We start from the raw sequence: 16,576 nt of genomic DNA, 5'->3' as shown, positions 1-16,576 counted from the left end.
AGGCGCACAGGCTTCAGTAGGTGTAGCACGCAGGCTCAGTAGTTGTGGCTCTCAGGCTCTAGAGCACAGGCTCAGTGGTTGTGGCGCCCGGGCTTAGTTGCTCTGCGGCATGTGGGATCTTCCCGGACCAGGGCTCGAACCCCTGTCCCCTCCATTGGCAGGCGGATTCTTAACCACTGGGCCACCAAGGAAGTCCCTGTTGCCTTCTTCTGTTTTTTTCCTGATGTACTTGAAGGTACTAGAAAAAATCTCACTAGAAAATTTATCATCACCAGATAGTGTTATAAAATATGATCGACGCTTTGGCAAACACTTCCCACAACTAAAGTTGAAGATAAGGTTTCCCAAACAGTTGTTTTACTAGGGTAAACTGGTCTAACCTCAAACAACAGGTAGCGGAGCAGTATTTTTTTAAAAGAAGGTTCTGTGCATTTGGAAACTAAGTCAAAACATCAGTATTGATTATACCAAGGCCAATCATTCAGACAATTAAATAGAGTATTTAATACAAACAAAAATACTTTATAAACACAATCTTTTATTTTAAACTTCTCCATGTTAAAAATGAATCAGTAAGTGTCCTGGTAATCACACCAACAAATATTTTGTTAGTTATAAGGGCAAGCTGAATTCAGTAACAAAAAAATATAATTAAATTATGTTGTAATATGAAACAAATAATTAAGATAGATTATTCTTACTTTGATTTACTTATTCAAAAGCCATTGAAATCAAACATTTCATTTTCTACAGATGTGTAGTATTCTGCCCTGTACAGAACTAAAGAGAAAGTGATTCTGTATAATCAGCCATAATATGCAGAGATTCCTAATGCCTCCAGTTATTTTTGTAAAACTTAGAACAATACCTAGTATAATACTTAGTTGCTTCTAGTAGTCATTAAGATTTTAGTTCTGTTCCTTGAATTATATTCCGAATCTTCTCAGCATCATTTTGTACAATTTTGTTGGATGGATCAATCTTAAGGGCAGCTTCATAATCCTGTAGGCCTATATTTATATAGCAATGATGATGAATAAAATATTTTATAAATACTTGTGTTATCTAAACAATATTTTTTAAAAATAAAAAGAATCATTAAATCCATGGTTCAGCACAAGCAACAGGTTTTAGTCAGATTCCCATTTTCACATACATGGTGTCTAAGAGACGGAAGAAATTTTTCAGTAATTTCAGAAATAATTATGATTTCATTCAAGATTCAGTAAGAAGCAGTTATTTTAAACTGAAATACAAATAAGCTAACAGCTTAAATTCATTAAAGCATGAATAGACTCAAAACTCATATATCAAAAGGACATTTTATCACTTCAATGAAAAAGTAATAAATGTTATCTTATTTCAAAATTCTAGATTTTAAAAAATAATTTTGGTACACTCAATCCATACTTTATATAATTTATAGACTATAGTTTATGCTTTTTTTTTTCCTAATTATCCTATCTACAAAATTTCTTTGAGGAAAATTGGTTAAAAAGGAAAGCATTGTGGACTGGTTGTTAAATATATATAACTGAATCTAAATCTTTAACAAAAATATCAGTGAGAAGAATTTCTAAGGAAACTTGCGTTCCAGGTGCTATTGATTTGCCATGCCACTTCAGGCAAATCACTTAACGTCTCTAAGTCTCCATTTTCTCATCTTTAAAATGAAGGGTCCTTTTAGCTCAAAAAAGTCTAGGATGCTGTAATTCCTAAAGAATGCTTATAGTGTTTCATTCCTGTCTTGATAATTTTTATCGTCATGAAGTTGGACAAGACTCTTAAAAAAAAGGATAGGCATATAAACCTAATTTGGATGCTTTGGTTAGAAAAATCTAAAAAGGCCAGAAACAAGCTTACAAACAAGTCAGAAATAATAAAACTTTATAAGTTAAAGCCAATTCCCTGGCAAGACATCATCAGGAATAGGCCTTTAGGCCTTGAATAAAGGGAAACTGAACGGGAATCTGGGTAGGGAAGTATGGGAAGAAGAGCACTGAAGATAAAACTCGGGGGCAACATGAGTAACTGCAAATAGTCCTTAATTACATTAAAAATGAAAAACAATAAAACTTAAATAAATATGGCTTCCATACACATGAGACCAAATTACAAACCTTAGTACGGTCTCACAAAAATAAGCAATTGATCATACATTGTGATAGATCAGTTATTTCTGAGCTTATGAATGTATATATGTATATATGTATGTATGCAGTATCTGCGTGTCTGACCAAAGAAGGTCATTTTAAAATTTCCATTATATCTTAAGTGACTCATTTATCACACATCTTTCCACAAAAAAACTTGTCTGATACTACAGCATCTCCCTAGACCTAGGGAGATGTTTATATCTTGTGTTAATTCCCTTCTACAACAATGATTTTTTAAAATATTTCAAATCATCTTTTGTTTTGTCAGATAAATTGCAAAGAATAAATTAAATGCTAAAAGTATAAAATAATGGAGTCATCTTGAATAATGGCAATGACTTTTTTTTAGAGTATAACTTCGAACTTAAAACATTTCTGTCATTTCTTACCTTCTACATACAATTCTAGTTGACAGAATGCTGTTCCACGTCGTACATGTGCCTTCATTCTTGCATTAGCATTGTCTGCAACAGGTGGTGTCAATAATTCTAGTGCCTTACAAAAAGAAAAAAAAATAGGGAAATAGGGAAAAATATAATTTCCTAATTTAAACTTGAGCAAAAACATGATAAAACTCAACTTTAAAACAAGCCTCGGGCTTCCCTGGTGGCGCAGTGGTTGAGAATCTGCCTGCTAATGCAGGAGACACGGGTTCGAGCCCTGGTCTGGGAAGATCCCACATGCCACGGAGCGGCTGGGCCCGTGAGCCACAGCTGCTGAGCCTGCGCGTCTGGAGCCTGTGCCCCGCAACGGGAGGGGCCGCGATAGTGAAAGGCCCGCGCACCGCGATGAAGAGCGGTCCCCGCACCGCGATGAAGAGTGGCCCCCACTTGCCGCAACTAGAGAAAGCCCTCGCACGAACCGAAGACCCAGCACAGCCAAAAATAAATAAATTAATTAATTAAATAAATAAATTTAAAAAAAAAAAAACAAGCCTCAAGCCCTCACCCACCTAAATTTTTGGCTTAACTAGGACAGGAATTTATCAAATACATACATTTATGTTGAACAATTTTAGGACTTGTTCAATTGTTCCTATATGAGATTCATACCCTTGCCCCCAAACTTATGATTTAGTTTATCATTTGAAACCTCTACAGCTTTACCTTTACTAGCAGGGATGATTAAATAGCATTAATTTAATTAATGCTATTAATTATAGTATTATATATAATATATATAATGCTTCTATATTTAAATTTGGTGATTCAGTTTATTCATTCATTCAATAAATATTTGTTTGTGCCCGAAATTATGCTACTAATAGGAAAACTGGATCATAAAAATATTGTCAGATCTTCAATAGCTTAATGAGATCAAAATATGAGGACTTGATTGTTTCCTCCATATCCTCAATCTCAAGGAGACACATAAGAGATTTTGCATGTGATTTCCCTTAAAACAAGTTACTTTGATATGGGGGGAAAAAAAAAGAAAAAACTAGAAGTTTAAGATAATGACATGATATTCATAATGGAAATTAGAATATACTAAATTACTCTGAAAATGGAAAAATGATCATGGAGATATCCTTTTACTGTGCAAGCAGTAGTGACACCAAGTGTTCTTCTATCTCGCATTAAGTCTGCAAAACTTTAATAAGAAAAAAGGTGAGCACAAACTGACAACCATTTACTAATTTCCTTCTGAACTTCAACTGATACACCAGGGCAATTGATAGGGGATCTCTAATCTAATTTGAAGTCTCAAGAAACACTAGTTTCTTGTCCATTAAAAAAATTCTTTTTGGGGGGAATTCCCTGGGGGTCCATTGGTTAGGACTCTGTGCTTCCAATGCAGGGGACACAGGTTCGATCCCTAGTTGGGGAACTAAGATCCTGCAAGCCATGTGGCACGGCCAAAAATATATATATTTTTTTTTTTTCAGTAAAAAGATGTAATAAGCAAGATTCTTAAAATCCTTGCATCTCATTTATTCAAATTTAACTGACAAAAGATAAGGGCATCATTTAAACCAATAAATAGGAGCATAACAATTTTAAAGCACCATATATAAATAAATAGATATACATACCTTAGAAGAATCTTCTATGGCCTTGTGTAAGTTTTTCAGTTTTAGATGGCAAGCAGCCCGATTCAAATATAGTAGTGGAATCTTATTATTTAGTCTTATGGCTAAGTTGTATGCATTAATAGCTGCCAAATAGTTTTCTGTTGCAAACAATTTGCTAATGAGATGAAAACATAAAAGAAAAACAATGTAACACTATAAGAGAAACACAGAAATAATATCTAATGATATTTGGCACAGGGGATGGATGGCTTCCTTTCTTTCCATTCCTTGTAAAATGGACATTGCGGGCGGCACTAAGCCCACCTATCCTCCATACATCAGCATGTAATCTGAACGGGACTGACCTCACCTCCACCTCCAAGGGTAGCCAATCAGTAGCTTAAGCCAATAGGCATATTTCCATCCTCCCTGCTACAATGATTGACAAAGGGATGGATTTATGACCTAAACTGGTCTATTCAGAATGAAGCCTGTGATTTGATTACCAACGTTGGAGAACGAAAAATTGGGAAAACTCCCCCTGCTGGACACAAATGAAGAAAGCACATAAGCCCAAATTGTTGCTGACCATTTTTAATACTGTGGGAGGAGCTAGCACTAGAATAAAGTTGATACTATTGAATTATGAAAAGGATAAAAAGGCAGTTAAGCTGTTGGACCAAGCTTTACCCGAAATGTAACACACCTTTAGCTTTTTAGTTATATAAGCCAATAAATTCCTTTAAACATTAAGTCAGTTTAAATTGGGTTTCTCAGTTACTTGCAAAACAAAAGCATCCTAATAAATACACTCTTTCAGTTCAAACCTTCCAAAATTCTCTTCAAATAAAGAGACGTACATAATTAAAGGATGTATTTAAAACATAAAGTTTCTTTTTTGTTTTTCATGTACAATTCCTGGTATTTCGAAAAATGCATAAACATAAGGAAAATAGAAAATACTTTGCCAAATATAAAAGTGCCATATAAACAACACTTTGTATTCATTTCCAGTCGATTGTACTGTACACTTTACAATTCTAGAATAATAAGCACGATGACTTCAAAAGTAGACCCATAAAAGGAGCCAGCAATTCATGAATAAAAGGTAAAATGATACCACTGTGACATCTAACCTAAGCCTGACTCAAGTTTAAAATAACTTCCACAAACTAGAAAAGCTAATTCTGTGGGAACAGTTTAGCTTTCTGAAATGTCTCATTTCAGCTAGGATGTTTCTGACTGCAAGTAACAGAACCTCAACTCAAACTGGTGTAAACAAGGAAGGAAATAGATCACCTCACATTAAGCAAGTTCAGAGGCAAAGGCTCCATGCCCAATATGACCAGCAGAACAAGGATCTTATCAAGGCCTCAGGTTCCTTCCATTTCTCCACCCTACTGGACTCAGCAGCTACTTCATCCTGGAGCTGGTTTTCCTCATGCATAGTTCAAGGTGCCACATTCAGGCACAATATTCATTAGAAGAAAATGGGACAGTATTTTCTGGGATATGCTCCTTGAGAGCTAGAAAACCTTGCCCAGAAATCTCCCAGTTCACTTCCTTTCCCATCTCACTGACCAAAAATATCTACCCTTAAAAAATATTTTGCCTTAAAAAACCCACCAGTTTCTCCTGTTCTCAATTCTTCTACCCATTCTCTCTCTCTCCAGTTTCACTCCTCAATGCTATATACTGCTGTTTGGGAACTTTTAAAAAAATTCAACAATATGACCATCTGTCCATGTTAATAAATATAGAGATATACTATTTTTACAGAGATTTTTACAGACCACTCTCTCATTTGTGCAAGGATTTCTAAAACCAGTCTCCTCCTACTGATAGACACTTAGGTGTTTTGTTTCCCAATACTTAGTTTTTATAAACAATATTATAATAAACATTACTGCACATATACATAAAACACACACACACACCAGCAGTGTAATGAAAGTAATCCTGATTTGTTGCAGTCAATCAGAATTTATAGCTGAACTTGGGATAAGGTCCCCACCCTAAAGTCACACAGGCAAGGTCTACACACCTAAACAAAATAGGGACTCCGCCAACAAGGATAAACGGAGATGATAAATGTTGGCTAGATAACCAATTGTGTCTACTACAAACCTTCTTTTTAAATTAATTTAATTTTAATTTTAAAATCTACCATTTTAACCATTTTTAAGTGTACAGCTTAGTGGCATTAAATACATACACACTTTTGTACAACCATCAGCACCATCCATATCTAGAACTTTCTCATCTTACCAAAATGAAACTCTATACTTACTGAACAATAACTCCCCATTCCCTCCTACCTTTGACAACCACCCTTCTTTTTCTGTCTCTGTGAGTTTGACTACTCTAGGTACCTCATATAAGTGGAGTCATATAAGGACAATATTTGTCCTTTTGTGCCTAGCTTATTTTACTTAGCATAATGTCTTCAAGGTTCATCATGTTGTAGCACGTGCCAATATTGTCTTCCTTTCTAAGGTTGAATAATAGTCTACTGTATGGATATATCACATTTGTTTATTCATTTATCCATCAACAGACCCTTGGGTTGCTTTCACCTTTTGGCTATTGTGAATAACGCTGCTATAAACATGGGTGTACAAATATCTGTTTGTGTCCCTGCTTTCAATACTTTTGTGTGTATATCTAGACATAGAACCGCTGGGTCATATGGGAATTCTTTTTTTTTGGTCATGCTGCACAGCATGCAGGATCTTAGTTCCCTAACCAGGGTTCGAACCCGTGCCCCCTGCAGTGGAAGCATGGAATCCTAACCACTGGACTGCCAGGGAATTCCCTCATATGGTAATTCTATTTTTAACTTTTTGAGGAGCCTCCGTACTGTTTTCTCTACTGTGCACCACCATTTTACATTCCCACCAACAGTGTTCAAAGGTTCCAATTTTTCTACAACCTCACCAACACTTGTTATTTTCTGGGGTTTTTTTTGTTGTTTGTTTGTTTTTTAATAATAGCCATCCTTCTGTGTGTGAAGTAGTATCTCATTGTGCTTTTCATTTGCATTTTCTGAATGATTAGTGATGTTCGGCATCTTTCCACGTGCTTATTAGCCATGTGCATATCTTTGAAGAAAGGTCTATTTAAGTCCTTTGCACATTTTTTAATCAGGCTGTTTATTTTTTGCTGTTGAGTTGTAGAAGTTCTTTATATGTACTCTGATATTAACCCTTTTCAGATATATGATTTGCAAATATTTTCTCTATTCCATGGGTTGTCTTTTCACTCCGTTGACAGTATCTTTGATGCACAAAAGTTTTTAATTTTGATGCATTCCAAAATAACCATTTTTTCTTTTGTTACCTGTGCTTTTGATGTCACATCCAAGAAATATTGCCAAATCCAATGTCATGAAGAACCCTATGTTTTCCCCTAAGAGTTTTATAGTTTTAGCTCTTATGTTTAGGTGTTTGATCCATTTTGAGTTAATTTTTGTATATGGTGTTAGGTAAGGGTTCAAATTCATTCTTTGGAATAAAGACTGAAAATGGAATGAAAACTGGATATCCAGTTTTTCCAACACCATTTGTTGAAAAACAACATCCTTTCTCCATTAAATAGTCTTAGCACCCTTGTTGAAAATCATTTGACCATATGATTTTCATATATGAAGGTTGTTTCTGGGCTATCTATTCCACTGGTTTATATCTATATAAACCTTATATTAATACATTCATTTGGAGTTCCATTTTTCATCTTTAACATAAGTTTACAGTTTTATAATGTAACAGTTTTATCAGAAAAATTCTCCCAGATTCTAAAGGAAGAAGAACTTACAATGAGCAGTATTAAAAGAACCAGTGTAGGATGTAGGAAACAAACTTATGGTTACCAGGAGGGAAAAGGGGGGAGAGGGATAAACTGGGAGATTGGGATTGACATATACACACTACTATATATAAAACAGATAACTAATAAGGACCTATTGTACAACACAAGGAACTCTACTCAACACTCTGTAATGATCTATATGGGAAAAGAATCTAAAAAAGAGTACATATATGTATATGTATAACAGATTCACTTTGCTGTACACCTGAAACTAACACAACATTATAAATCAACTATACGCCAATAAAAATTTTAAAAAATAAGAGCCACTGTAGGAGGCATAAGAGCAAGAAATATGAAGTACTAAACATTTTTAATGTTTACATATATATTAAAATATAAATCCAAGTGAACATTACATTCTTTAAAGTTCAATACCAGTACAAACAACCAATAAAGCATAATTTGCTTTATGGCTTTCAGAATGGTTCTGAACTCAGAAATAGCTGAATTTCAAAAGGAAAGGGAAAAAAAATTAAACCTCTGTCTTAAGGGCAGTAGCCTTTGAACACCAAATTTAAACAGAGAAGCTAATAACCAGTAAGTCTCGCCTGAAGACTCCAAATAAAGCAATGCCAGTGAAAAGAATTATGCAAAAGTACTCATTCAAAACACATTGAGTCCTTATGGTACTGACTGTACAGAAAGAACAAAAGAGACGTGGACAATTGCGAACACTCCTGTCATTTTTATGATGATTGATTGGTTTGACTTTGTAAAGAAAGAAACATTCTGATTGGCAATGGCCAAAAGGGCCAAACATTTTGAGCAACGGTTCAGCATAGGAGAAGTTACAAGAAGCAGGAGTGATAAGAAAGAAGCAATGTGGAGGGAAGTAAAGAAAGGGGCAGAAAAAAGTTAAGAGAAATCAAAAGCAGTGGGGCTTATACTGATACTGGGTATAAAATAGATAACTAATGAGAACATACTGTATAGCACAGGGAACTCTACTTAATGCACTGTGGTGACCTAAATGGGGAGGAAATCCAAAAAAGAGGGGATATATGTATATGTATGGCTGATTCACTTTGCTGTACAGTAGAAACTAACACAACACTGTAAAGCAACTATACTCCAATAAAAATTAATTAAAAAAAAAAGAAATGACTAAAGGAAGCAAGATGTAGAATTTGTACCTTGATAGCACTGTTCTTTGTATACTGAGATGTTACAGATTATATGTCACACCGTCATTTTATATATAGTAAGAAAAAATCTGCCAGTTAAACTATAACAGTGTTTGCTTACTTGAAAAAAAAAAAAGCAGTGGGGCTTAGAAACAGCAATGGAGGCAGAGAGTAACACATATTCCAATACAAGACACAACAGCTCTGTTTTGTGGGTAATAAGGACTCTAACAGCCACCTACCCCTCAAAAGACTTTTAAGGTCCTTGTTTCTTTCAGCATCTTAGGTGGGTAGAAAACATTCTTGGTATCTCAAGAGCTTCTAAAACTGAGTATTAGTGCACCTTAGTGAAGGAACATCAACCAGTACAATTTAGCACTCAGGATGGAAGGAGGAAAAGGACACTGCACACAAAATAAAATGACAAGTTAGGCCATAATAGGGACTGTACTGCAACAGAATATTATGGGCTGTAAAATACATACAATCAACAAACAAAATTATAATTATGTCAAAGAAGTCATCCTAGAATATGGCTTCTAAACTTTAAGTCAGGCAAAAGGTAGCAGCATAAGAAAACTGTCTTATCTCCATAAACAAATAAAGTTGTAAAAAATGCAGCAGAGCAACAAGGCAGATTTGGCAGATCTGTTCTGAAAGTAGGCAAGTACAAGTAAATACTGGGAGACAATTCTCCATGGCTCTTTTACCCTGTGTGTCATATGTCAGATGCACTGACAGCTTCTGTTTGGGACTATCTTTTCAAAGATGTTTGTATAGAGCACAGCCTTGGAAGATAGAGATAGTGTCTCTCTCTGGGGCAAAGAATAGATTTGTTCACTGCTCAGTATAATAAAGATATTATCACCTTGTGAGGCAAAAGTTGGACAGGTTTGCTTATAATCCTCTCTAAAAAGCTGTGCTCCTTAAGCTTGGCCTTCTCAGCTACGGTACAAAACCTACTGTGTGTACAGCATCCACCTGGGTCCCCCTCTGCATTGGCCCCATGGGACTTTAGGGGCAGAGGGAACCAACACGAAGGTCATTCTGTTTGATGTGCCTTGAATAGTGAAGTCCTTTCTCTTTGACTCATGAGTCTCCTGACTTCTGTCAGCACCTATGAAACTGTGGTAGGCTAACTCTTCACAGTTCTTGCCAGGGCATGGATCCAAACCAAAGTGTTAGAAAGAAATTCAATCTGGCAAGTAGAACTGTATGCTGTGTTGGGAGAAGATGGTAACAGGTGGTTAACAATCAGTATCAAAAAGTCCAACATGAAGTAAAAGGACATCCAGACAGGCAGATAGAATCCAGCTACAGAAAATTCACAAACAGCAAGCAAACAGAAATTCAGACTGGCACAAGTTGGTACTAGGTTAGTCAGTCATCAAATAGCAGGCTCCCACACACAAAGCTGGGGTTCAGAAGAGAATTAACTTGGGTGGAAAGAGAATAAGTAAAAGCAGAGCAGAGCCTCAGTCTTAAAAGGACTGGAGTATTGGGCAGGCTATAAAATCTGACACTTAGGCCAAGAGAAAAAAAAAGAAAATTCAGACACTAGAACTAATGTAGGTAATTTTATGTAACAACAGTAATATGATGCTGGGCGCTAGATTGTAGAATTATATATCCTTAATTTCCTCCTATCTAACATTACAATTTGCTGTACAGAGTGAGGTATGCAGATGGCATTCAAGTGGTCCTAATGTGGGGGAAGAAGGAACTTTCAGTCTGGGGTTAAGAGAGCATCCAAAAAAACGCATGCTAAAACTCAAGCACAAAGTAACATCAGTGGGACAGAACAACGATTCATCTAACCTTATATGATTATAATTGACTGGAAGGGTAGCTATTATTTACAGATTCTGAGTCATGTAAGGCTGTTAAATAACAACACACCATGTGAATATATAAATTAGAGCACAGAAACTCTGTTTTATGAGATGTTCTCAGTAAAAAGCTATCTGGTACAATGTTAATTGCCAACGGTAAAATGTTCTCATGAGCAAATAAAATTACCTAAGCTTATAAATTTTCCTGAAAGGTAGATTTGGCATCTAAAACTAAGACTTGGCAGTAGAATGCTAGGTAAAAAAAATGAAAACATTCTATGGCTTTTTCTAAGAGTCTCTTTCGAGTAGATACAATCCCATAAACAGTTTTCTCAAACTATTGCTCTTTTGGAAGGCTTGTCCACTTCTACCCACGGGTTTAAAAACAATAAAGGACAGTGGACTGTTTTTGCCTGTGTAAATATAGAAGGCTAGCATGAAACAAAGCCTCTGGAGAAGAAAGTATTTGAAAGTATTTTATCTTTTGGCTTAAATTCAACACTGCTTCTGAATGGGTTCTATTATGTCTGTTTCTGTCTTTTGTACTGCATTACATTGCCAGAGAGGATACATTTCTCTCTAATAATTAGTACCTTTCCTTTTATCTGTTTGTACTTGGCTCTATGAGTAACTGTACTTTGTTTCTCTGGGTGTCACTGGTAAATAAGTTTTCTTCCATCTCTCCTCATTTTTAACTCTTTTCTTCTCCTATTTTGCTTCTCTTTCTTATTCTACCTAATTGGAGGCAGTGAGGCAAAATGGTACAAAAAACAACAGAGACTGAAGTGATTACAATCTACCAGTCACACCCGACTGCAACCAAGTACACTTTTGCACTAGGTTGCTGGCAATTCATTGCTTTTGCCAGCAGTCACACACACACACACACACACACACACACACACACACACACACACACGTCTTTTGCTGTACTTGTCAAATTCCAACCTCAGCTCACTGATCTTATCTGCTCTTTCCTCTCTTAAATCAAAATCACAGCATTAGTATATCAAAAATAAAACCAGACCACACACTGTCTAAGACGTTTAGCCAGTCCCAGCACCAAAAACATCTTATGCCAAAGGACTTTCTAACCATCTCCATCAACCTGCTACCTTTGGGCTGATCAAAAAGCATGCTTCTTCTTTGTCCTCACGTGAAAGTTTGTATTTGCTGGTCTTTCCTACTCTCATCCTCCTCTATTCCTTTGCACTTTCTCATTCCTGTTCTACCATAATTGACTCCAACTCCCAACCCAATCCTTTCTTAATCCTCAAAATTTCCACACAATGCTTTTTAAAGTAAGCCTGGCTCTTTCCGGAGGGCAGTGCTATCTCTACCACTGTCTCTACAGAGGACCATCAGGGAAGGGGCTAGGACCATAGGACTTGGCATTTTCCAGACTCGCTTCTGCTAGTTCCAAGGTGTAATTCTCCCCTTATGAAAAAATCATCATCCTTTGGGACTCCAGACATCTTTACCCTGTGGCCTTCCAGTCTCTGTCATCTAACTGGCTTTTTAAGAGCATTATTCTCTTATTCATTGAGGGCTTTGAAACCTGGCTCCCAGCAACTGTCTCCATCCCAATTTATGCCATAATTCCAGAAGATTCTAAGGTTTATGTATATGACCCATTTATCAATTTAGCCTTGAAATACCTGGGACTCCTTAACTCAGATTACCTTCCCTTCAACTTCACTTTTGCTACCCACTCCCTGGGCCACATCTTGGACTTTGTCGTCACCTGAATTGTACTACTTCAGCGATATCAAACTCTGGAATCCCAGCCACTGACCAGAACTTTCTATTCTGCAAACTTTCCCTTTATAGTCAACCTTCAACCTTACAGTGCCCTCTAATTTCTTTTTTTTTTTTTAATTAATTAATTAATTAATTTTATTTATGGCTGTGTTGGGTCTTCATTTCTGTGCGAGGGCTTTCTCCAGTTGTGGCAAGCGGGGGCCACTCTTCATCACGGTGCACGGGCCTCTCATTATCACAGCCTCTCTTGTTGTGGAGCACAGGCTCCAGACGCGCAGGCTCAGTAGTTGTGGCTCACGGGCCTAGTTGCTCCGCGGCATGTGGGATCCTCCCAGACCAGGGCTCGAACCCGTGTCCCCTGCATTGACAGGCAGACCCTCAACCACTGCACCACCAGGGAAGCCGCCTCTAATTTCTTAACTGCTCTGTATTCTCTTAGTCCACTGGGCCCCTCAGGGCATCTCTTCCTTTCTAACACAGCCTAGATTTCATGGTTAAATATCCGAGCTATTTTTCCATGAGCAATCTGGTCCCTTGCACTACTAGTCTTCTGCTATACTTGTCAGTCAAAACTCCAACCTTGGATCAATGATCTATTCTTAAATCCAAAACACTAAACACTACAGAAGATAAATCACATAGTTATACTGACTGGCATCTCTATGAATTCACGTTCTCTAATCTAGCAGAGCCCTCAACAGTACCCACCAAGCAATTATTGTTAGAAATGTATCTAGTTTCATACTTGCCTTCACTTTCTTTCCTTCCGTCTCAGAAAATAAACTCTGTCTATTGCAACTTAATCTTTCAATATTTTCTAGACCAAAGAAACCAATCCAACAGGAGAGCACCTTCAGCTATGCACACTTCAGTACTCTCAGGCTGCAAGGAAGAGCAATTCATGGTCACACCACTTGGGCTGCCTTCACGAAGGCTGAACAATTGGAACAAAAGGACAGGAAGAAGATGTTATTTATCTCTGAGAGGTGCACAGCACTATCTGAAACACAAGCTTCATAATCATATTGACTTGGGATTGAATCCTGGTTCTACTTATAAACTACCACCTGAGACAAGTTTCGTAACCTCTCTAGCCCTAGTCTACATTTATAAAATCGTAATAAAGATAATAATATCCAACTAGCTAGATTGCTAAAGGAATTAAAAGAGCTATTTTGTGCAAAGCTGCTAGCCTCTCAATAAACATTTGTTAAATGAGTGCAAAAGCAGTGGTTCCTAGCCAACTACAGTTGTGAGGATTTAATGAGATAGTATATGTGAAGCTCTTGTAACCTATCACAAGCTATGAACATAATAACTGTGATTATGACAATGGCAGCTTAAAGATAAGCAAACACTATTAAACAAATAATTTAGACTGGATACACCTGGGGGGCAGGGCAGGCAGAAGGCCAGCAGACGGGGTAAAAACCAAGGGGGGTTGGAGCTTCAAGATGGCGGAAGCGTAAGACGTGGAGATCACCTTCCTCTCCACAAATACATCAGAAATACATCTACATGTGGAACAACTACAGAACACCTACTGAACGCTGGCAGAAGACCTCAGACCTCCTAAAAGGCAAGAAACTCCCTACGTACCTGCGTAGGGCAAAAGAAAAAACAGAGACAAAAGAATAGGGACGGGACCTGCACCAGTGGGAGGGAGCTGTGAAGGAGGAAAGGTTTCCACACACTAGGAAGCCCTTTCGCGGGCGGAGACTGTGGGTGGTGGAGGGGGGAGCTTCGGAGCCACGGAGGAGAGCGCAGCCACAGGGGTGCGGAGGGCAAAGCGGAGAGATTCCTGCACAGAGGATCGGTGCCGAGCAGCACTCACCAGCCCGAGAGGCTTGTCTGCTCACCCGCTGGGGCGGGCGGGGGCTGGGAGCTGAGGCTCAGGCTTCGGTCAGATCGCAGGGAGAGGACTGGGGTTGGCGGTGTGAACACAGCCTGAAGGGGGCTAGTGCACCACGGCTAGCCAGGACGGAGTCTGGGAAAAAGTCTGGACCTGCCGAAGAGGCAAGAGACTTTTTCTTGCCTCTTTGTTTCCTGGTGCGCGAGGAAAGAGGATTAAGAGTGCCGCTTAAAGGAGCTCCAGAGACAGGCGCGAACCGCGGCTATCAGCGCAGACCCCAGAGACAGGCATGGGACGCTAAGGCTGCTGCTGCAGCCACCAAGAAGCCTGTGTGCAAGCACAGGTCACTATTTACACCTCCCCTCCCGGGAGCCTGTGCAGCCCGCCACGGCCAGGGTCCCGTGATCCAGGCACAACTTCCCCGGGAGAACGCACGGGGCGCCTCAGGCTGGAGCAAGTCACGCCGGCCTCTGCCGCCGCAGGCTCACCCCACAACCGTGCCCCTCCCTCCCCCCCGCCTGAGTGAGCCAGAGCCCCTGAATCAGCTGCTCCTTTAACCCCGTCCTGTCTGAGTGAAGAACAGATGCCCTCAGGAGACCTACATGCAGAGGCAGGTCCAAATCCAAAGCTGAACCCCGGGAGCTGTGCGAACAAAGAAGAGAAAGGGAAATCTCTCCCAGCAGGCTCAGGAGCAGCGGATTAAATCTCCACAATCAACTTGATGTACCTGCATCTATGGAATACCTGAATAGACAACGAATCATCCCAAATTGAGGAGGTGGACATTGGGAGCAAAGATATATTTTTTTTTCCCTTTTTCTCTTATTGTGAGTGTGTATGTGTACGCTTCTGTGTGTGATTTTGTCTGTATAGCTTTGCTTTTACCATTTGTCCTAGGGTTCTGTCTGTCCATTTTCTGTTTTTTTTTTTAACTTTTAAAAAAATTTTTCTTAATAATTATTTTTTATTTTAATAACTTTATTTTATTTTATTTTACTTTATTTTATTTAATTTTATCTTCTTCTTTCTTTCTTTCTATTTTTTCTCCCTTTTATTCTGAGCCGTGTGGATAAAAGGCTCTTGGTGCTCCAGCCAGGCATCATGGCTGTGCCTCTGAGGTGGGAGAGCCAAGTTCAGGACACTGGTCCACAAGAGACCTCCCAGCTCCATGTAATACCAAACAGCGAAAATCTCCCAGAGATCTCCATCTCAAGGCCAACACCCAGCTTCACTAAATGACCACCAAGCTACAGTGCTAGACACCCCATGCCAAACAACTAGCAAGACAGGAACACAACCCCATCCACTAGCAGAGAGGCTGCCTAAAATCATAAGGCCACAGACACCCCAAAACACAGCACCAGACGTGGACCTGCCCACCAGAAAGACAAGATCCAGCCTCATCCACCAGAACACAGGCACTAGTCCCCTCCACCAGGAAGCCTACACAACCCACTGAACCAACCTTAGCCACTGGGGACAGACACCAAAAACAACAGGAACTACGAACCTGCAGCCTGCGAAAAGGAGACCCCAAACACAGTAAGTTAGGCAAAATGATAAGACAGAAAAACACACAGCAGATGAAGGACCGAGGCAAACACCCACCAGACCTAACAAATGAAGAGGAAATAGGCAGTCTACCTGAAAAAGAATTCATAATAATGATAGTAAAGATGATCCAAAATCTTGGAAATAGAATAGAGAAAATACAAGAAACATTTAACAAGGACCTAGAAGAACTAAAGAGCAAACAAACAGTGATGAACAACACAATAAATGAAATTAAAAATTCTCTAGAAGGGATCAACAGCAGAATAACTGAGGCAGAAGAACAGATAAGTGACCTGGAAGATAATATAGTGGAAATAACTACTGCAGAGCAGAATAAAGAAAAAAGAATGAAAAGAATGGAGGACAGTCTCGGAGACCTCTGGGACACCATTAAACGCACCAACATTCGAATT

General features: G+C 38.6%; 1 protein-coding gene across 2 annotated transcripts in view; it reads right to left on the bottom strand.

The window, feature by feature from the left end:
• Positions 1-552: 552 nt before the first annotated feature.
• DNAAF4 (dynein axonemal assembly factor 4) overlaps positions 553-16,576 on the bottom strand; it is an 81,417-nt gene continuing 65,393 nt past the window's right edge. The window contains exons 7-9 of one of the 2 annotated variants that reach the window (XM_007194915.2): positions 4,192-4,345; positions 2,546-2,651; positions 553-1,010 (exon numbers count right to left, since the gene is read on the bottom strand). In XM_007194915.2, coding sequence (XP_007194977.1) covers positions 901-1,010; positions 2,546-2,651; positions 4,192-4,345 — 370 coding nt within the window. In that variant the 3' untranslated portion in view covers positions 553-900. The remainder of the gene's footprint in view (positions 1,011-2,545; positions 2,652-4,191; positions 4,346-16,576) is intronic. The other variant, XM_007194916.3, reaches the window with a different exon arrangement.

This window comes from Balaenoptera acutorostrata, chromosome 3 (genome assembly GCF_949987535.1).
Source record: "Balaenoptera acutorostrata chromosome 3, mBalAcu1.1, whole genome shotgun sequence".
NCBI classification, from domain to species: Eukaryota; Metazoa; Chordata; class Mammalia; order Artiodactyla; family Balaenopteridae; genus Balaenoptera; species Balaenoptera acutorostrata.
The sequence above is the reverse complement of the archived record's forward strand: the minus strand, read 5'-3'. Positions and strand labels throughout refer to the sequence as shown.